The 21595-nt window shown below is 50.2% G+C and overlaps 1 protein-coding gene across 2 annotated transcripts in view; it reads right to left on the bottom strand.

Moving 5' to 3' along the window:
- Positions 1-20002, bottom strand: part of JDP2 (Jun dimerization protein 2) — a 40738-nt gene extending 20736 nt beyond the window's left edge. Inside the window, exons 1-2 of one of the 2 annotated variants that reach the window (XM_036843323.1) lie at positions 19983-20002; positions 10343-10566 (exon numbers count right to left, since the gene is read on the bottom strand). In XM_036843323.1, coding sequence (XP_036699218.1) covers positions 10343-10543 — 201 coding nt within the window. In that variant the 5' untranslated portion in view covers positions 10544-10566; positions 19983-20002. Of the gene's footprint in view, positions 1-10342; positions 10567-19577; positions 19745-19982 lie in introns of those variants that run through there. The other variant, XM_036843325.1, reaches the window with a different exon arrangement.
- Positions 20003-21595: the final 1593 nt, after the last annotated feature.

Below are 21595 nucleotides of genomic sequence, written 5' to 3'. Positions count from 1 at the left end.
TAAGGGGCTCAAATTGTATCATATACTTATTATAGTCATTCAGTGAGAACAGTAAGATGTGGTTGATGCCAAATCTTTAACTCAGAGGTTATGAGGGACATTTGCAGGTTTCTGACAGCTTCAAGATCCAGATTATTCCTGTCTTACGTTTTCCCTGCACACACAGATCACTAGTTACAAACGGTGTTTATGTGTATATATGTGTATACATATATACACATACACACACATATGTAAATAATGTTTTTTTCAGTTTGCCTTGCACTTTCAGGATGCTCATCAGTAAAGAGAAGTAGCAGAAAGAGCTTAGTTCTGAAATCTATGCAAAATAGATTAACCTGGCACCAGACGTCATCTTGGCAGCTCTCAAAAGTGTTAGATTTGATAACTAATGGGTATGAGCATGGGTGTGGATCTTGCTTTTTCTAAAAAACAGATTAGATAAAATTATGCCTTAAAAATGAGACCCTGGGGGCTTCCCTGGTGGCGCAGTGGTTAAGAATCCTCCTGCCAATGCAGGGGACACGGGTTTGAGCCCTGGTCCGGGAAGGATCCCACATGCTGCGGAACAACTAAGCCTGTGCACCACAACTACCGAGCCTGTGTTCTAGAGCCCGTGAGCCACAACTACTGAGCCCATGCTCCACAACCACTGAAGCCCACGTGCCTAGAGCCCGTGCTCCGCAACAAGAGAAGCCACCGCAATGAGAAGCCTGTGCACCGCAACGAAGAGCAGCCCCCGCTCACCACAACTAGAGAAAGCCCACGCGCAACAGCGAAGACCCAATGCAGCCAAAAATAAAATAAATAAATAAAATAAAATAAATTTAAAAAAATGAGACCCTGGCAAGTTACTTAATCTCTCTTGAGCCCTGGTTCCCTAACAACTAATGGTACTAAAAACACCTACCTCACAAGGTTTTTGAACAGATCAAAGCAGATGATCTCTACAAAAGCAGTTTTCAAACCACAAAGTGCACTGCTCACGCGATCCTTCTGTCCTGAAGGCAAACGTCCCCACTCCTTCAGAGCCCTGGGCTGGTTTATAAGGTACCACGTGCTTCAACCAATGGCTACAGATTAGAGCCACCAGCCCGCCCCACCCAGACCAACTGAACCAGAATCTCTGGGCTGAATGTCAGTATTTCTTAAACACTCTCCGGGGGATGCTAATGAGTAACCAAGATTATTCCATATTTCCTCCCGAGTTCCATACAAAACCCTGCCAGGCTGCTCCCATTGCTTCTGGATGGCCACTAGCAACAAAAGAGAAAGAGAAAAAAAATATCCCTAACCAGACCCTGACTTTTTCACTGCTGTTGGCCTAAAAGGGGGGTTTTAATCACCATAGCTACTAATTCTGGAGCACCGATACATGCTGGGTGATTTACATACATTATCACTTTTAATCCTCCCTGTACCTGGGTGAGGTAGATATTATTCTTGCCCATTTTTACAATAGCTTTATTGAGATAAAATTCACACATACTGTACAGCTCACCCACTAAAAGTATACAAATTCAACAGCTTTGAGTATATTCACAAAGCTGTGCAACCATCACCACAATCAATTCTAGAACATTTTCATCACCCCCCCAAAGAAACTCCATACCCTTTAGCCATCACCCCTGACTTCTCCCATCTCCCCCAGCCCTAGGCACCAGGAAACTGGGTCTCCTTCTTGTCTCTATAGATTTGCCTATTCTGGACATTTCATATCAGTGGAATCATACAATATGTGGTCTTTTGTGACTGGCTTCTTTCTTTTTTTTGGCTGCGTTGGGTCTTCGTTGCTGCATGTGGGCTTTCTCTAGTTGTAGCGAGCAGGGGCTACTCTTCGTTGCGGGGCGCAGGCTTCTCATTGCGGTGGCTTCTCTTGTTGCGGAGCATGGGCTCTAGGCGTGCGGGCTTCAGTAGTTGTGGTGCGTGGGCTCAGTAGTTGTGGGTCACGGGCTCTAGAGCACCGGCTCAGCAGTTGTGGCGCACAGGCTTAGTTGCTCCATGGCATGTGGGATCTTCCTGGACCAGGGCTTGAACCCGTGTCCCCTGCATTGGCAGGTGTATTCTTAACCACTGCACCACCAGGGAAGTCCCATGACTGGCTTCTTTCACTTAATGTTTTCAAGGTTCATCCATGTTGTAGGATGTAATTTATTCCCTTTTACGGCCAAATAACATTCCATTGTATGGATATAGCACGTTTTATTTATCCATTCATCAACTGAGGAACATTTGGGTTGTTTCCACTTTTGAGATGTTATGAACATTCCTGTACAACTTTCTGTGTGGACATATGTTTTAATTTCTCTTGGTCATATATACCTAGGAGTGGAATTGCTGGGTCATATGGTAACGCTATGTTTAGCCTTTTGAGGAACTGCCAGATTGTTTTCCAAAGTGTCTGCACCATTTTACATTCCCAACAGCAGTCTATGAGGATTACAACTTCTCTACAGCCTTACTAATACTTGTTATTATCTGTCCTTTTTATTATAGTTATCCTAGTGGATGTGAAGTGGTATCTCATCGTGGTTTTGATTTGCATTTCTTTGATAGCTAATGATGTTGAGCATCTTTTTATGTGCTTATACTTCTTTGGAGAAATGTGCATTGAGATACTTTGCCCATTTTTTAATTGGGCTATTTGTCTTTTTATTAGAGTTGTAATAGTTCTTTGTATATTCTAGATACAAGTCCTTCATCGGATCTATAATTTGCGAAAATTCTCATTCTGTGGATTGTCTTTTCACTTTTTGTCCTTTGAAGCACAACAGTTTTTAATTTTGATGATGTCCAATTTATTTTTTGTTGCTTGTGCTTTTGGTGTCATATCTGATCCAAGGTCACAAATATTTGTGGCTTTTTCTTCCAAGAGTTTTGCGGTTTTAGCTCTTACAGTAGGTCTTTGATCCAACTTGAGCTAATTTTTGTATATGTTTGGAGTTAGGGAGGAAGCTGAAGCTCAAATGTCTAGTAACCTCTCCAGAGCCAGACTGTTCCGATCAGCAGTCCTGCCTGGCTGCATGGCTTCCAAAGAGCCACGGTGTACTGGTGGTGGTTCGTGGTAGAGGCAGGGAGAAGGGCCACGGAAGCAAGCCGTGGAGGAGCTTGTCACCCAAGACAGGCACAGGCACTGTACTCAGTAAAGGGGGACCCCGCAGCCAAAAAGCAGAGCACAGTCAATGAGCCCCACAGTGGGCAGGACATGCGCAGGCTCCCGGGGTCGCTAAACCCAGAGGTGGCCCATTGACCTCACTCCAGTTTATCTCTGCAGCCTACCCGAATCTGCCCCAGTGTCCTTCTAGGTCTCCGAGCTCCAAGCTCAAGTGAAGTTGTCTTATGTCTTTTGGGCACAGTTGAAGGGAAAGAGATTTGGCTGGCTCCAGAGTTGTTCAGCCAGAGAAGGACCCGTGAGGGGACTCAGTTTCCCAACTCTGAGTCCATATTACCAGTGGGTCTGGAGACACCAACGTAAGATGACCAGCATTGATAGAAGAGGCCACTTCATAGGGCTGCTAAAAAAACTGAGGATTCATGAGAATCCAGCAACGCCCTTAACACCACAGGAAACAAGATAAGGGGTCACACAGGGCAGCTTAGTGGAAATCAGAGGGTTGAAGGGCCTTTTCATTCACAGTTTGTGATGGTAACTAAAACTGTGGCTGCATCTAAACTATCAATACATAAACAGTGAGGAACAGGAAGGTCTGCTTGCTTCCCTGAAACCCAGGTCATGGGTACAACACATTGGAAAGACAAGTGCTGTCAGAACTTGTAGTGTGATTCACTGCAAGTGGACTCAGTCCCTAGTAAAGGTGATTTACAGGTGTAATGCACTGTAGTCAAGGTTATCTTTACACACAGTAAACTTCTTCATGATGAAATTCCATGAGCATCAGTTTCTCCCTTTTGCAGATGAGGAAACTGTGCTCAAAAAGACCAGCTGACTTGTCCAAGGTCATACAGAGAGTGGGAGATGGAGCTGGATTTTGAATCCAGAAGCTTGAATCCAAGCCTAGAGCTCTTCCCAGGTCCCAGAAGCAGCCCGTCTGGTTAGAAAGCCAAGATGGTGCCCCACTCCCACGACACCTGGACACCTCCAAACACTCAGGTCACCCACCACATCCAAGGGCAAAATACCTGAAGCAAATGAAAGCCCAAGGAACAGTTTTTGAATCAATTATAAAAACTAACTTGCCTGATCCACACATATGAAAAGTAATCGCAATCATGTCTTACATTTGTTGTGCACCTTATTAAGTGCCAGGCATATGTGAAGCCCTTCTTTACCTGCATTAGTTCGCTTAATTATCACAGCAGCAGTAGAAGGTAGGTGCTATCATTATCCCCATCTTAAAACAGAGATCTAAGAAGGCAGCATGGACTCCTTGAACTTTTCAGAAGTGTCTGATTTCTGCTAAGAACATACAGAACCAGCCATGTCCCTACCACCACCTCTCCAAGGGACCCAGTGCTAGGACAACAGCGGGTGTGACCAACCTGTGATGTTAAATGAGAGATTTGGAACCCTTGTGAATGCTCAGGGTATGGTATCAAATAAGACTCAATACCACAGGGACCAAAGTTAAACACACGCATGGTTGCCTTTAGCTATCACTCGTTTGCCCTCAAATTACATGATTAAAGAAAAAAAAAAAAGCTAACAGCTTTGGAAAATGTGCTAACAAAGTGACGGAACTAAAGTGGAAATTTAGGATTTCAAAGATGAGTTGGGAGACTCTATTCCAAGAAGGGACAGATTGGATCTCTCTGCCAAGCAAGTATGAGACAGAAAAAGCGTCTGAGTCAGAGGGAAGAAGGCCAATGCTATTCCAAAGAGCCACAAATTAAAAACCAATTATGCAAGGCTTGCTAAAAAAACGTCAGTGGGCTGCCTTTATGTTTTAAATCACTAAAAACATAAGCATGCTTATGCCAACATTTACCCAGCACATCAGCTGGTTTGGGGAAACTTTTTATGCTCAGGCTAAACATGGATGAACATTTTGGTCTTTTTGGTGAGAAAACTCCTAGGGTGAGCACACCTTCCAAGACCACACTGTAGTTCATGGATTCAAAGTCCCACTTCTTCCAAAGGTGAAAGCCTTCTAAATGTTCTCTAGGGCCCCTGGAGAAGTTGGGAGATGACCAATGTGAAATCCACAAACAGCTAAGTCTCCTCTCCTGTTCTCAAGAGGATGAGGACAAGGATCTAGTCGCCACATGCAGGACGTGCTGCAGAGACAGTCCACGATGGAATGCACACACTGATTCCTCAAGGGGACACCCTCAGAAGGCTCCCTGATAGGGATCAGAAGAGCACAAGAAGTACAAACAGATAAAGTCAGGTTCCCAAATGTAGCCAAGTACTCTCTGGGCCTACTAAATACACAGATTCCCTGGACTCTGCCCTCAGAGATTCTGAGTCCATGGGCCCAAGGCTGGGTCTGGAAATCTGGATTCATAAGAAGTTTTCCAAGTGGTTTTGATGATCAACCAATTTTGGGAATGGTTGGTTTGATTTTCATTGTGTCCTCTTGTCTTTGGCCTGAAGTCGCTTATGTTCAGAAATAGAAAAAGAAATGGACAAATGCTTGGAGGTGAGAATTGGGAGATATAGAAACCAAGGGATGGAAAGTTTAAGTGACTTGCCAAGTTGACACAGCTAATTAATGTTCAAACCAACAAGCCTGTGTTGAACAGTCTACAGGCCAGGCACTGTCCACCGACTGGTGGAAGTAAAAAGGAATGGAAGATGTAGTCCCCATCCTTGGGACCTGAACACAGGACACAAACTCAAAAGCCGGCTGGTGACATAGGCATCGTGAAGCGGGCTGGGAAAGGCAACAGGAGGCGGTGGGGACTGCAGAGAAATGAGGACTACACGCCAAGACAGTGAGCTCAGCTCCAGCTTCTCGTTGCATGTAAGGGTGTGGGTCTAGGGTGCCCAGATATTCTGGGTTTTTTAAAGAAGTCAAAAAGTCCACATTTCCTGGCTTTTAAATATAGCAACTCATTCAAAAAAAAAAAAAAAAAAAAACCCACACTGTGAGGGCCGAACAAGATTCATCTGTACGCTGACTCCTGCCCATGGAATGACAGTTTGCAATCTCTTTCTTAAAAGGTCATCCAGACTAACCTCCCTTGAACTTGAGTCCCCTCTAGAGCACTGCAGAGTGACACAGAGGGTGAGGGGTCCCATCCAGCAGGTTAAGTCATTGCTTGCTCTGTGAGTGTGCTTGCGCGCGCACGTGCACACACACAAGGGCGGGGCTTCTAGTCTCCCTCCACCACTACTGGAAATGCATTCCAGGCCCAGAGGCAGGGCATGGCCACGGCAACCACTGCAGCCCACTCGGAGATGACCCACCCAGGAAGGGACGAGATCTCCAGGGCAACAGAGAGTGCTTGGTGGAGGACTCCAGCTTAAGGGGCTGCAGAACAAAAAGTGGAGGAAGGAAGGAAAGCTCTGGAGAAAGCCAGAGAGCAAAGCTGTCTTGAAAAGGAGTATTGGAAAGGAAAGAAGAACAAAGAGAAAGAGAGAAGCATCGGCTCTAAAAATCCCATAAGCCACAGTATAACATGTCCAGATTCCCTAGCCAACCCTCACAACGAGCAGTCTGGCCACTTCCCATCCACTTGGTTTCCTTAGCTTTTCTTCACGATACTGACCACTACCTGGCCTTTTATATTGTATATGAATTTGTTTATTTTTGGATATTCCCACTCCAATACATAGTCCAAGAGAAGGTGGACTTTGTCTACTTTGCTTATGGTTCAGCTCCCAGTGTCTGGCCCAGTGCTTGGCACATGGTAGGTGCTTAGCATGTATCTGTTGGACAAATGGACTGCGGGGAAGCACTTGGCACCAAAATAGTTTAACGTGATGTGACAACCCTATAATATTGGGTTGGCCAAAAAGTTCGTTCAGGTTTTTCATAACGTCTTATGGAAAATCCCGACCGAACTTTTTGGCCAATCCAATAAAAACATCAGCACAAAGCATTTTATCATTTACAAAACCCGTCCTTTAACTTAATTCCTCTGATTTTCTTTTATCCAACTGCTTCATGTATTTGGACATGGCCCGAGAGGCTGCTGGCCTCTATAAGGCGGACAGCCCAAGAGCCAGCTGGGACAGAGCTGCCTGCCCAGTGGCTCGGCCCGTCCTCTCTCCGGGGGCCTGGGAGATGATATGGCTGCAGAACTGCCGGGCTCAGCGTTAATCTGGGCGTGTCATCAAAATGATGGAGGATTCTGGGGCCAGGTTCATCCCGCTTCCCCAGCCTGATAGAGTACTGATTAGAGGCCTGGAAGTCTGGCAGAGAGCACAGGAGGCAGCATAGCATAAGGTTAAAGCTTTGGCTGAAAAGTCAGGCTGCCTGGCCTCATTTCGCAGCTGCGTGATCTTGGATGTCCCCAAGACTTGTTGACTGCATCCACAATGTGGGCATAACAATAACAACAGTAATAATAATGACCTCAAAAGGGTTCTCATGCGAGTTCAACAAGATGCTTCACAGAGAGCACCCAGCACTGTGCCTGGTGCACACCACTATCACAGCAGCAGCGTCTGGCCCATGCAGGGCCCAGCTCTGCCACCTTCCAGCCATGCGACCCTGAGTGACTTGACCTCCTCCTCCCTGGACCTCAAATTCCTCTTCTTTATTTTTTTATTTATTTTTCAATTTTTAAAATTTTATTATTATTTTTTTTGGCCGTGCCGCGCGGCTTGCGGGATCTCAGTTCCCTGACCAGGGACTGAACCTGGGCCACAGCAGTGAAAGCGCTGAGTCCTAACCACTGGACCACCAGGGAATTCCCAAATTCCTCTTCTTTAAAATGGGGAGAACCAGATCACCAGGATCAGGTAAGGAATAAACAAGACTCCACATGTTACGCCCTTAGCACAGGGCCTGCTACATATTAAACGCTTAATAAATGTGAGCTCGTATCTTATTATTATTCAAGAAAGTTTCACTAGTCCAAAATGCCAGTGTGAAAATCCACCACAGGCAGTGTGCCATATGCAAATAAATCTTCGAGACATAAGGTTCTCCAGCTGCAAGTTTCTCTCCCAACCCCCTTTATCTTTCAGTTGCTCTCAGAATGAACCCCCCACCCATCTTGGGTCTGACCTAGAACATCGGAGGTCGGTTCCCAGCGCAGGGCTGACCTTACTCCACGCCAGCACCCGCTACACTGCAGTCTGACAGCGAGGGAGGGGACATGCAAATATGCCCTAAAAATGGCTTGTTATTTTCACAGCCTGGATGGTGTGTGTTTGTGGGTGCCTGGGAGGACAGCACGTCACTGTCAGGTACAGGGCATATGTCACCAATTTGGGGGAGGCTGTGAAATGTAAAAATACCCAATCCAAATAAAGGCCTTTTCAAAAAAAAAGAAAGAAAGAAAGCTCCTCCAGCGCCTTTTGCGGAGGGGAGAGGTGGTAACTCAGCCCCTGCCACCAGGCAGATCCCAGAGACCAAGGCACCCGGCTCCTCATCGACCCCACAGCCTCAGTACCCCTGCTCAGCTACTGGTTTTAAATGGTTTTAAATACTATGGAATGACCCAGAAATGAATGCTTTCAAGTTCTGGGCCTGGGAAGGCAAAATAGCACAAGACCAAAGATAAGGGCTCTCCATAAAGAACACAGAGCACTAACTAAGCCAGGAAGTGCTATCCACAGCACACTCACTGACAAAATCAATTCAGAAGAATATAATTACTGTCAACTCTCATCTTGTAATCAACCGTCTTTAGTGGGCATCTACAGGGCACCTAATCCAGGTATCTCCAGCACAAATGTCTACAGTAGGGGCCACGCGGTCCAGGGTAAATAAAGGCAGCCGGTGGCAACAAAAACAAAACTGACAGCGTAAGCAAAATCGAGAGTAACAGGGAGGCGCCGGGGCCCGTGGGAGACTGGAGAGAGCAAAGAAGTGAAGTGGGTCCCCCGCTCCTGGCAGCTGTGGCCGTGCCAGAACAGGGCACCGTGTGGCCAGATCTTCCCACTCTGTAATCAAAGATTAAAATCCAAATTTTCAAGTGAAATGTTGGTTCCAGCTTCTTTTAAAACACTGCTCAGGCCAAACAAAACACACCTGAGAGCCACATCCGGCCCGCCCCCGCCCCCCCACCGGCCGAGCTCCCCAGCAGCCCTTCTGTGCAATTTTTATGGTACTTCTGGGGAGAGGGAGGGCAGAGCAGGAATGGCATTAAAATACCCAACTCCCCCCTGCCGGTACCCAGACACCTTTCTCCACTAAGAGTCCCCCTTTCTGGGACGTCCAGCCCTGTGAGCTCCATCCTACAGGATGAGCCCCCATCCGGGCGCACCTCTGTCTGTGAATGCTCCCTCCCCGCAGGGCGGCCCAGCACCTGACGCTCAGCTGCCTCCCCCGAGGCCTCTGGCCCAGCTGCCTCTCCAGCTCCCACCACCGGCTCCTTCTCCCTTCCAGGCGGGCAGCTGCTCTGTCCGGCCTCTGAAGAAGTGGCTGTGCTGGGGACCTCACTGGGGCAGGCCTTTGGACAAATCGCCAGCCCCGGGGAAGTGACCGGGGGCGTGCCCAGCACTGATGCTCACCCACGCTGGGGACTTCTGCTTCTCCCGGGTCCCCAGGGAAAAGCTACTCTTCTACAAGTAAGGCTCATGAGCACTGCAGCTCCAAGGGACCCGAGGAGGGCGTGCTCCACGTGTGGGTCCTCTGCAAACATCAGCTAAGGCAGATGATACCGGGCGACCGAGGCCAAGTCCAGCTCTGGCAGCAGCTTGGGAAGGGAGCCCGCACCACCCCTCCTCCAAGTTCCTGCTTTCAGCTCCAGCCTGGGGCCAAGAGCAATAGAGACAATGATGTGACGAATGATAACAATTTTTAAAGCTAACCCAATATTGGCATTGCCTTATATACTTTTCAGAGCATGTGCACATTCCCATTATCTCCCCTGACCCCACCCCCAGCACCCCAGAGAGATGGCCAAATGTTATTATTCAATACTTTTATTATTAATCACTCTTCCCTTGCCCCTCAAAGAACCAGAGACAGGTTCGGCATCCTGCCCTAGCCCAGTGCTTCTCAAACGCTAACACAGCGGTGAAATCCCCAGGGGAGCTTGTTAAAACACAGATTCGGATTCAGACCGTCTGGGGTGGGGCCTGAGATTCTGCACTTCTAACAACCTCAGGATGTTACTGACATGGATGCTACTGGTCCTCAGACCCCATGTTAAACAGCAAGGCTTAGGTCACACGGTGAGTTTAGGGCTAGACCTAGGACACTGATCCAGGCGTCCTACCCTCCCCCCAGGATCCTGCCCTGGGGGAACAAGGCTCGCTCACCTCACTCTTCACGGGTTGGGGCCTCTTGCCCAGTTTCACCTCCAGGAAGTGCAAAGGGGCAATCATGGCCCCAATGTTGCGGATGTCGGCGTATTTCAGCTCCTCTGCAGTCAGAGCCGAGCTGGGGAGTCCGGTCAGGGGGCCGAGCCCTGGCAGAGAGCCCGCAGTCATGGAAGGGTCTGGGATCTGCCCAGGCATCATAGCAGGAGGAGCGGCAGTCCAGCCTGGAGTGGACAGGAGAAGAGCAGGACAGGCACGGTCAGCCGAGTGAGAGGTTCCATGAGGGGTTTAAGTCCCTGTGTCTTACCAGGACCCCACCCTTTCTTTCACCAATGTCCCCCTAAACCCCTTCCCCACCTTAAGTTGCTCTTCCTGCCCTTAAGTCCATTCTGTTATTGAGGGAAACTTGATCAGTTAATTCACACCAAGGTTATTGTTGGCACTTACGCAATGCTTAACCCAATCATAGGCCACATTGATTCAGCATTTGCTACGGGCTGGGCACTGCGGTAATCCTTCCATCAGTCCCATAAGACTGGGTCAGAGGCCATGACATGGAGGAAGAAGCCAAGGCTTAGAAGGAGAACTCGCTCCAGACTGTACACAGTTAAAACCGGAGGAGCTGGATTTAGACTGCAACACGCTGCCTCCGAAGAGAATGGATCAGAATGGAGGCATCTCAAGCACCTTTGCACCTGTTTAAGAGGGAGCTATTTTGGGGCTGTTATGGTGCTTCCCCTCAAATCACACATCCCATTCTGCATACTTGTTAAGACACCCTGAATACGAGATGAAGCAGATCTAAGTTAACAGTGAATGTGTGTGTGAGTGTGTGCATCTGGCATCTATGAGGAAGAGACTGAGGCACAGGAGATGGAATTAATTAGCATGTGCTTCCCCAGTGGAGCCCAGTATGAGAAAAGTCCTCCACGGGCTCTTCACTTTCAAAGCAAACACATATTCCAGCTCCACCAGACCCAGAAGGTTTGCAAAGGAAGACAGATTCAGGCATGAAAGAAAGACATAAATTAGACAGGTCAACACTAAGGGAATTCTTTTTCCTTCTTTTCACTGGGGGAAGCTCATGGGTAAGAAACTATCCCTTCAAGGCACAGATGGCAGGGAAGAAAGCTTGTCTGTTAATAAAGCCAGACTTTCTGGCCACTTACAGGGCTCCTACCTATCCATCCATCCATCCATCCATCCATCCTATTGTCAACCACCTACTATGAGCCAAGAGGCACTGAGAACACTAGAGAGGTCAGTTGTACACAGTCTTGGCTTCTAAACAGCCTTGTAAGTAGAATTTCAGTACAAAACTGCCTCTGGATTCTAGCCCTAAGAAAAAAAAATCATTTCTCGGGCTTCCCTGGTGGCGCAGTGGTTAAGAATCCACCTGCCAATGCAGGAGACACAAGTTCGAGCCCTGGTCCGGGAAGATCCCACATGCTGCGGAGCAGCTAAGCCCGTGACCCACAACTACTGAGTTCACGTGCTGCAGCTACTGAAGCCTGTGAGCCTAGAGCCTGTGCTCCACAACAAGAGAAGCCACCACAGTGAGAAGCACGTGCACTGCAATGAAGAGTAGCCCCTGCTCGCCGCAAATAGAGAAAGCCCGCGTGCGGCAACGAAGACCCAACGCAGCCAAAAATTTTAAAAAAAAATCATTTCTCCCCCTTCCCGCCTCTCTGCACAGAGCTATAAAATTAAAACTTCATCTGTCTTGGAAATCCTGGGGGAGAAGCTTTGACCTATCTTTCTATCTTCACTCTCTCTTCCCATAGAGAGGGGTGTATTTGGCAAGACAGGGAAGATGTGATGTCTGTCAGACCACTTTCAGTGAGAAAGTCACTCCCTCCACCCTCTGGAGCCAGGCCTGCAATGCAGAGAGGGCTGCAGCTGCCACGCCAGGAGCATGGTGGATGAGCTACATGTCTCCCCGGAACTCCTCCAGGGAGAATAAGAAAGGGGCTCACTCCTCTGTGGCAAAATGATGCCTGGACCCAGCCATGTGGATATTTGGCAAGCGGTGGGGGGGTGGGGGGCGGAGGGGGGTGATTTCAGGCTACCTGAGCCAAACTGACAAAGGAAACTCATATCTCTTCCTCAGAAGAGGGTACAAAACTCCCCCTTCTAGACCTGAACTGATGCTACAAGGAGTCAACAACCCCAGGAAGGATGTTTAACAGAGCAAGGCAAAATGGACAGGAGATGGGAAGCTTGAAAATGTCCTATGCCTGGTGTTTCAGCTGGACACAAACCCCTACCAGGGGAGAGAGGCACCACACCTCAGGTATGGAGCAAAGCAAAAATATAGTGCAAAATCCCCTCCTTGGTCAGAAGCCCCAGAACCTCCCGATACTGTAAGGACCCATTCATGTGTGGCAAAATGTGCCATGTGGCCACTCAGCGAGTGGAGGGGCGATTTCAAGGGGTGAGTAATGCAACATTTCTGGCGCAGAAAGGATAATCAACAAATACTTGTCAAATGAATGAATGAATGAATGAACGAAGAAACGAATGATAAATTCATGGCGGAGCAAAATTCAGTGAGTAGGGTAAGGATCTGTCTCTGGAAGTTTATATGCTCGTTATCCACCTCCAGATTATTCGTTCCCACGGTAGACCCCAAGAAAAATCCTCCAGAGGCTTCTGTATGTTTCCCCGCCAGAGCCATCTCAGGAGATGGAAGCCAGACCCCACTCTGTTCCGGGAATGATAGGCTCGGCTTGCAGCTTCTGTTTATTTTCATACAGAAGGTATAAATGAGATACTAACAAATGATCCCAAAATATAATGAATTCTCTGCTACTGTGAGAACCCCCCTGCCAGAGGGAGCACCCACTGGGAGCTGCAGCCCCATGAATTCTTACCATTCCTGCTCCCCTGTGAACCTGCTCCAGTGACAAGCCTCACCCAGGGAATTAGGCACCAGGTTTTCCTTTGCAGAAGCAAAAAGTCCCCCTCTCCTGCCTTTCCTCTCAAGCGTGCCCCTAACTGCTCAGATACAAACCACAAAGTCCTTAACACATGCCATTCCTAGGAGACAACCACAACAGCTGACATTCACCAGCGAGAAGTCATCCTAAAGGGCTCCGGGGGTGGGGGGCAGAAGATGGAGGCACTAGAGCAGCTGCCTTTCATAATCGGATCCCCATTAACTGGAAAGAGCTGACTGATGAGCCAAGGCTGAAAGGCAACTTGGGTGATTTGAAAAATAAAACAATTTGATGTGATTTAGGGATCTATAAAAGGCGGTGGGCGGGGGGGGGGGGGCAGGTAGCAGGGAACCAATAACAGCCAGGAGGAATTTACCCACTTCAAGGAAGACAGAGGAAAGATGACAAGAGGTGAAATCATCTCCCAAACTGGTTGTTCCATACGGAAACAATTTAGTGGGAGAAGGAGAAGTACACACTAAAAGTTTTAAGGGAAGAACCCAGAGTTTCTTCCCTCTGGGGCCCAGAAGTCCATAAGGAAGATAAACACCTTCCTTGTCTCCATTAGTAACTGGGATGCATAAATAAAGAGCAAACGCTGTACACTGGCAGAAGACCCATATTGGCAAATAGCGCCTGTGCTTCAAAAGACAGGCCTAGAATCCAAAAAGACTTTGGCACCCCAATGTTCATTGCAGCACAATTTACCATAGCCAGGTCATGGAAGCAACCTAAATGCCCACAACGGACGAATGGATAGAGAAGATGTGGTACATATATACAATGGACTATTACTCAGCCATAAAAAGGAATGAAATTGGGTCATTTGTAGAGATGTGGATGGACCTAGAGACTGTCATACAGAGTGAAGGAAGTCAGAAAGAGAAAAACAAATATCGTATATTTAACGCATATATGTGGAATCTAGAAAAATGGTACAGGTGAACCGGTGTGCAAAGCAGAAATAGAGACACAGATGTAGAGAACAAACAAATGGACACCAAGGGGGGAAAGCGGGGAGGGGGGTGGTGGTGGGATGATTTGGGAGATTGGGATTGACATATATATACTAATATGTATATAATAGATAACTAATAAGAACCTGCTGTGTAAAAATATAAAAATAAATTAAAATAAATAAATAAATAAATATAAATAATAAATTCAAGAAAAAGACTTTGGCAATTCAGGACACTGACCAGGAACAACTTGGAAAATAGCCACTGAAGAAAAACTGGGTAATGCACAGATCAAAGAGGAGACTGACAAGCAAGGCATGAGTAAGACAGAAAGCATTCTGGAGGTCACAGTGGACCCTAAGCTGCTGTTGAGTCTAAGATTTGGGGTGGTTTGATGCAGCTTCCTGAGAGGCAGCTTGAAAGAAACAGGGACCAGGTGGATCCAAGGGAAAAGAACCTAAAGAAACAATCTGATATCTGTATCTCTCTATCCTGACTTCCTCAGGGACTTGTAGGCACACGATTTGGGATGCTGCCTTGTACAAGTAGAAAAAAAGTCACAAAACACTTCAAGTCCAGAAAATGGGCCCTATTGGGAGATATTAAGATGAAGTCATTTCAGCCAAAAGAATGAAGAGATAACTTAAAAACTTAAGTTTTTCCCTCTTATTTTCTTCTCTTGTTTACTGTATGTAAATCTGTAAGATATTATCATATTCTTTAATGGGAGTATCTATAAATAAACAATAGTCTTGCTTTGATGTGTCAAAATTGTAAAAGGCTACTCGTATTAGAAAGTGCCCAGTAATTGGCATCTTCATCTAGAATGGCAAAGATAGATTTTTTTTTTTAAAGACAGATCAAGAGAAAGTTAGGATCTGCATCATGAACTTTCTGTCCATAGGAAAAAAAGATTAAGGAAGGCTCTAAAATCCCTGGGTCTCTCTGAGAAGGTTTGCTCCCCTCCAGGCAAACAGCTGGCCTGGACTGGCATCAGGAGCCAGGAATCGGTGTGCAAATGAGTGCAGATAGGCTAAGGCTGCAAGGCTTGGTGCTAAAAGAAAGCGGAGGTGAGTGAGGGCAGGTCAAGGAGCAAGGGAGTTCATAGGGTCAGGCCCCAGGAGCACTAGTGGGGTTGGAAGTCAAGAGCAAGTAACTGGCAACTGAAATCAACCGGTGGGAGGTCTTGGGAGCTGGAGCCTGGGAAGATTCCCAGGAGGAAGATGTGGAGGGCAGAAGTCCATGGCAGGGGCTGGGGGACAGAGAGGGCAGAAAGGTGTCAGACCAGTCATCACAGAGCATAGTACTAACCATCATGAATCTTGGAGAATTAAACACCAAATCTGTTCCTGGAGCTAAGGAATCACCTGGGGTGACCTCTCTCCTGGAATCTGAAATGATGCAGGTCAACCAGCTTCCAAAAGACAAGGAGATCCAGGAGGCAGGGAGCAAAAGGATGGTGAAAGCTCCAAGATGGAGAAAAGGGCAAGCAGCGAAAGACCATCTCCGAGGGCTGGCTCAGCTCTGCAGGCAGAACAGTGAGGCAGGTTAAAGTGGAAACTCCGGAGCCAGATCATCTGAGTGTGAATCCTAGCTCTGCCCCTACTAGCTGTGTGACCTTGGGCAAGTTCCCGAGACTCTCTGTGCCTCACTTTCCTCAGCTGCAAAATGGGACTAATAACATTATTTGCCCTGTAAGGCCGAGAAGATTAAATTCGTTAATACTTGGAAAGCACCTGGAACAGCACCTGCACTTGGTGAGTGTGAAGTCAGTGTAGCTTCAAGGGCCTTCCTTCCTGGAGCAACACCAGTGCTTGATGACCCCTCAAGGTCCCTTCTGCACAGTTCCCAGTTCCCACCTAACACCGATCTCCCGTTCCTATGGCCACGAGGAGGATCCCCGGAGGATTCTCTGGGGATCCAGCCCAGAGAATTCTCTGCTCTCCCACTTTCCAACTCTAAATCTCAAGGAGGCAGGACCATCCTGCAACCAGGCAGTTATTGCAGAATAGAAACAACAGGTGGCAGATCAGGGCTGGGTACAAAGGTGCGGAAATGAGACCCAGCACCTGCCCTCTGCCTCAGTTTCTCCTAAGTGCTCCTCCATCTCACAGGCCAGAACACAACTGCATAGATCACTGGCAACAGGGCACTCCCAGCTGGCTGGGTTTCCACGCCCGCCTCCAGAAGCAGAGCGCCAGCATCTCCTGTGTCCTTCAATCCACTGCAATCCTGCACTGCTTAGAAGGAGTCACTCCTCAGATCTTCATAAGAGAATGCGAGGTGGTGGGTGTCATGAGAAGCCACCGACACAGCCTGATCCCTCCATAGCCATCCCAGCCATAGAAGAAACTGGAACCTCTCCCCAAGAAAGGTTCTTCCCTGGAGACCAGGAAAATGCTTTTGACAAGCCCTGCCTGTAAACACAGCTTTCTCCCCTGCCTAATGTAGGTGCTCAATAAAAACACAGTAAGTCATTTCTGCCAGGATCCTTATCCTGAGCAGCGAGAATAAGCTGGGAAAGAACTGCCAGTGGGCCAGACTTCTAGACTCTCTTCCCACCTCACCCCATCTCTGTTCCTTGGTGCCAGGAGTTCACAGCATCATACATAATACAGACACACACACAGAATGTGACCGATCCTTTGGCCATTTTTAAAAAATATGCCATTGACCAGTTAAAGCTTTGGAAATGGAGCTCCACAAATGGAATCCCAAGGGCTGCAGCAAGAAAACAGACTGAAAAAAACCCAGAACGGTGGGCTCTGGCCGGGCCTCCCGCAGCGATGAGTGTAAAGAAACACAGGCTGAAAATTCCAACCGGGGGTCGCTAACGCGTTTGTCTCTGCTGAGCTTTGGGAGGCCAAACCATACACACGCGCAAGAGCAAGCGCGCGCACACACGTATGTGCACGCACACACAGGCACACGGAGCTTGGCAGCCCGTAAGTTCCAGAGCTGGTAACACAAGCCACAGAACCGACTGCCAAGACAAGCAACAGAATGAGCCAGGCCCAGTTTCATTGGCCACCATACACTGCATATGGCCCAGGACGCAGCCAAAACAGCGTTCTCACCCTCCTCAAAGGCATAGGAGACCCTCTGTTTTCAAACACACCTCCACAGAGCCTTAATTAAAGGAAAATGGAAAAATAATGTGCCCGCTGCTCTCCCCCTGCCTATATAGGTATGCACACACACATACCCATATACACTCACTCTATTTTTCTCTTCCTCCCATTTCGGTTTCTAACATAATTCATTCACATGGAAAAAAAGCAAACTGCATCCTGCAGCAGAAAAGCAGAAAAGAATGTAGCTTGCCCTCAGCCCTGGCTCTGATCGCTCAAGTTGAGCTGGGGCTGAATGAATACAGAGCAGGCCAACCTAGAGTCTGCACTGGCCCCTTTCTTCCAGAACAGAGCTGGAAACAGAGACACTTGTGCGAGGGATGGTCGCAACACCAGCAGCCCCACGACAAACAAGGCCTGGAGAGCCTAGCCCTTCTCAGCCTTCTGCCGAGTTTTCTGCAGGTTGGAAAAGATGCCCACACATCCTGCAAACAGGTTGGGGAGGCAACGACAGATGCTGGTGACTGCAAAAACCAGGCGGCGAGTGAGGGAGAGATCCTTGTCCAGATTCTTCCTTAGGGGACACTGTTACCAGTTATCAACACATCTCCTTGGAGGTGGCTGCAGCCCACCCAGGAGAAAAGTCAGAAGCCTCCACATCCATGCCTTCCAGCTGCCCTTCAGCTCTCACAGCGCCCAGCTCTTCAGGAAAATCTGGAGCTGCCTGCAACTCTGAACCAAAGCCAAAGTAGAAGGGGAACAGAAGAGTCTTTGAGAAATCCGTCCTCCCTGTTTTAAACAAGGCAAAACCTTAACCAGCCAGAGGCACGAGAATAGATCTTGCTTCTCTTCCGCGGTCGTCAGGTTTATATAAAATCAGAGCCATGCTCACACCTGATACCTAGTTAAACTCTCCCCTAGAAACCTGCAACGGAAGATAAGGCGTCCATCCAAACTGCAGCCAGATTGGCTGGAAAGATGAAAACAGTGGGAGGTGTTTTAAAAAACCCTCAGGGAAGGGAGGTTGGGGGGAAGGGAGATAACATGTGAACACAGTTCACTGCAAGGCCTTAAAGGACAAGCAGGCACCCAAGCATGGTTCAAAGCTTCAGTTTCTCACAGTTCCTCAAACTAAGACCCTGAGGAGTCCACGAAGATTTGAACCTGGGAACACACACCCACACAGCCTGCAAGCCCTTTTTAGAGAGGCAGACCTGAGCCCAGCCGCCCTGAGCACATGTGGTCAGGCCACAGCCCAATGCCCTGGATACACGGGGAGGTGGGGGGGAGAGGCCCAGTGCAAGGGTCAGGCAATTTTGCTACGGGAGCTGACCCAAGGGGTCAGTTGAGCTCTTTAACCAGCCTCTCCATCTCCAGCCGCAGGGATGGCCCATCCATCCCTGCAGAGGTGCGAGGGCCTCCCTGTCCCCCCTACGCCACCACTGACCCAGGCAAAACCTGGGTCTGCAACCGCAGGGTCAGGGGTCCACAGCTGCTCAGGCTCCTTTTGGTGGTGGCGGGGGGGCGGGCAGAAGACAGCTGTCTGAACTGGGCTGGGCCGGAGAGGAGGGGCTGGTTACCTAGAGGAGCCGGCTGGCCTCCTTATGTAACCTGGCTTGGGAGCTGGGGGAGACCAAAGGGGACCCGGCCACCCCGAGACCCCCTCCCAGAGGGGGAATGGCCCTGAGAGAAGCCCTCTTCATTGTATGGAGAGCCCCAGCCCTTCTCAGTGCCTTCCTCCAGGTCCTCAGGGGGCCGTGCTTCCTCCCTGCGACGGGGGTGGGGCGGGCGCGACTTGCCAGCAGGTCCCTGTCATCCCTCCACCACCAGCACCCTGCACTTCCCTGGCCTTTCACCCTCCATCTCCACCCCGCGGCTCGTCTCCCCGGGCAGTTTTCTCCCCCACTCACCCGCCTTCCCCGCCGCGCAAGGAGAGCACCTCCCTGCAAACGGACGGGGGAGGAGAGCACGGGAGGGAAACGGAGAGAGCGCCTCGGCTGCCCCGGGAGCGGACGGAGCCGCCCGTCCCAGGGTGGGAACCAAAGGGAAGCCACCGGCTCGCGGACCCTTGGCGGGAGGGGCCCGGACTGCAGCGTCCCCCTCCGGGGCAGCGCGGGGTCCCGGGGCTGCGGGAGCCTCCCCGCGGGGCTCGGGTTTCGGGGCCCGGCGCTCTCCGCCCGCGCGGGGGAGGCAGTCCCAGGTGCCCGCGGCCCGCGCGCCCCACCCAGCCCTGCCCGGCGCCCCCAGCGCGCGCCCTCGCACCCACCGAGCAGAAGCCGCGGGCGGAGGCGGCGCCCCCGAGACCGGGACCCGGCTGCAGGCGCCGTGCCCGCTCAGCGCCGCTGCCGCCCGGCCGCGGAGCTCCGCCCGGTGCCCAGGCCCGTCCCGGCCCGGGAGCCGCCGCGGCGCCAGCCCCGCCGCCGCTGCAGCGTCCGCCGCCGCCAGCGCCCCCCCGTCGCGGCCGCCGAGCGTCCCTCCCGCAGGCTGTGGCGGGCGGCGGGACGGGTTGCATCAGCCCCGGCTATATAGCGGCCCCTGGGCGGCGGGGAGGGGTCGGGAATGCGGAACCGGCCGAGCTGCCAGCTCCAGACGTCAGAGGGGGACGGAGAGGAAGGGAAGGAGGGGACAGGGGAGGAGGGGGGGGTGGATCCAGCGCTTCACACCCACTGACCTTCACCTCCCCCGCCGCATTTCGCGCCCTCCTCCCGCGGCTCCTCGCGGTCCGCTCCCCGCGGGGGCGGCCCCGGCCCCACAGCAGCGGCCCTGACTCCATCGCGGCCCCCGGCTCTCCCAGCCGGCGGTGCAGGAGCGCGCGAGGAAGCAGGACGCGGCGGGCGGTTATGTAAGAGCATCCCCAGCGCACAGCCGCCCGGCTTCCACCCCGAGACACAGCTCGGGCCGAGAGCAATGAGAAGGTGGCGGCCGGACAAGTCAAAAGGCCCTGGAAGCAGACGTAGCCTGTGTTGAACCATCTTCCTCAGTCCTTAGCTCTTTTTTCCCAAACCGAGAGAGAGAGAGAGAGAGAGAGAGAGAGAGGATTTCAACACATTTTCATCCTTGGACACTTCAGCACTGAGTGAGGAAATGATCTCGCAAGCCTGTTTCGTTTTTCTGGGCAGAAGGATGGGCAGAGGATCAAGGCGTTTGGGTGCCTCTCCCCCCGCCTACTAGCCCACCTGGCCACCACAGCTGCCCTTAAGCCCTGGGGTGGTTCACTGCAAGAGACCTGCCCTCCTTGGACTGCAGCCTGAGCCCCCCACCCCTTTCCCTTTCCCCGTGGCTTGCACAGTTTGACCCCTGGGCTTTTTATCACACTCCAGCAGGCTTCTCCTTTCCGCTCACGGACGCGCGGGCGGACACCCGTGTGAGCAGCCGCCGCCCTCAGCCCACCCCGAATGGCCTTCTTTCCCTTTACAACTTCCATTGCCAACTGAACTCCTACCTTTCATCCTCCTAAGCGTGGCAGATGGTTAAGGGTGACTCCAGAGGAAATGCGTCCTCCACGGTGCCTTCAGTATGTAAAGGCACAGAGACACCGAGCCCTCAAGCACACATGTGGCACCTGAGACCTTGGCATTCTGGTTTGCATCTCCTTCCTGCAGACCCCCTGGTTGCTCAGCCAACCCCCTGCCTTTCTGCCTCAGCCAGGGAGGAGTGACAGTGTTTATATTCAGTGACCTTCAGCCTCCTTCTCAGAGTGATGTCAGATCATCACCCATAGAAGAAAGGAAGTGAAAGAAAAAGTTCATGCCTTCTTGGAGTGCAGATGCTCAGAGAGAAAGAAACAACCAGCCTTGAGACCGATGGAAGCAAGTGAGCAGAGCCCGGTGAGCAGGTCTCTTCAATTTGAGGACAGTGAGCTCCTATTCTTACTGCCCCAGTGCAGGGAAATCTTTCTGGATCAGAGGACTGGTCTTATAGAGGGAAAGACAGAGCAGGTCCCAATGACATCGACTGACCATTTTCACCTTCACTGTCAGCTCTCTCCCTTGAAGCATTGAAGTTAGCAAGTAAAAAGAAAGTAAGGTCCTGAAAGAAGGTAGTGGAAAATGAGTAGTAATTTGACAGTCTTGTGGAAGAACATGACTCTCAGCCCCAGAAAGGCCAACTACACCTTTACTACAGCAGAAACATCAAACCTGGGTACTATGAAACCGCCTTACAATGTTTCCCCCGTGAGCCTCAGGATTGGACGTTTATATGGAAGAAAACACTGAATGGAGGCAATGTTCCTTTATGCGTCTTCGTCTGGGACTTTGGAAAAACTACACTGGTCTATGTGTA

This window comes from Balaenoptera musculus, chromosome 2 (assembly GCF_009873245.2).
Source record: "Balaenoptera musculus isolate JJ_BM4_2016_0621 chromosome 2, mBalMus1.pri.v3, whole genome shotgun sequence".
NCBI classification, from domain to species: Eukaryota; Metazoa; Chordata; class Mammalia; order Artiodactyla; family Balaenopteridae; genus Balaenoptera; species Balaenoptera musculus.
This window is presented reverse-complemented; position numbering and strand designations above follow the sequence as displayed.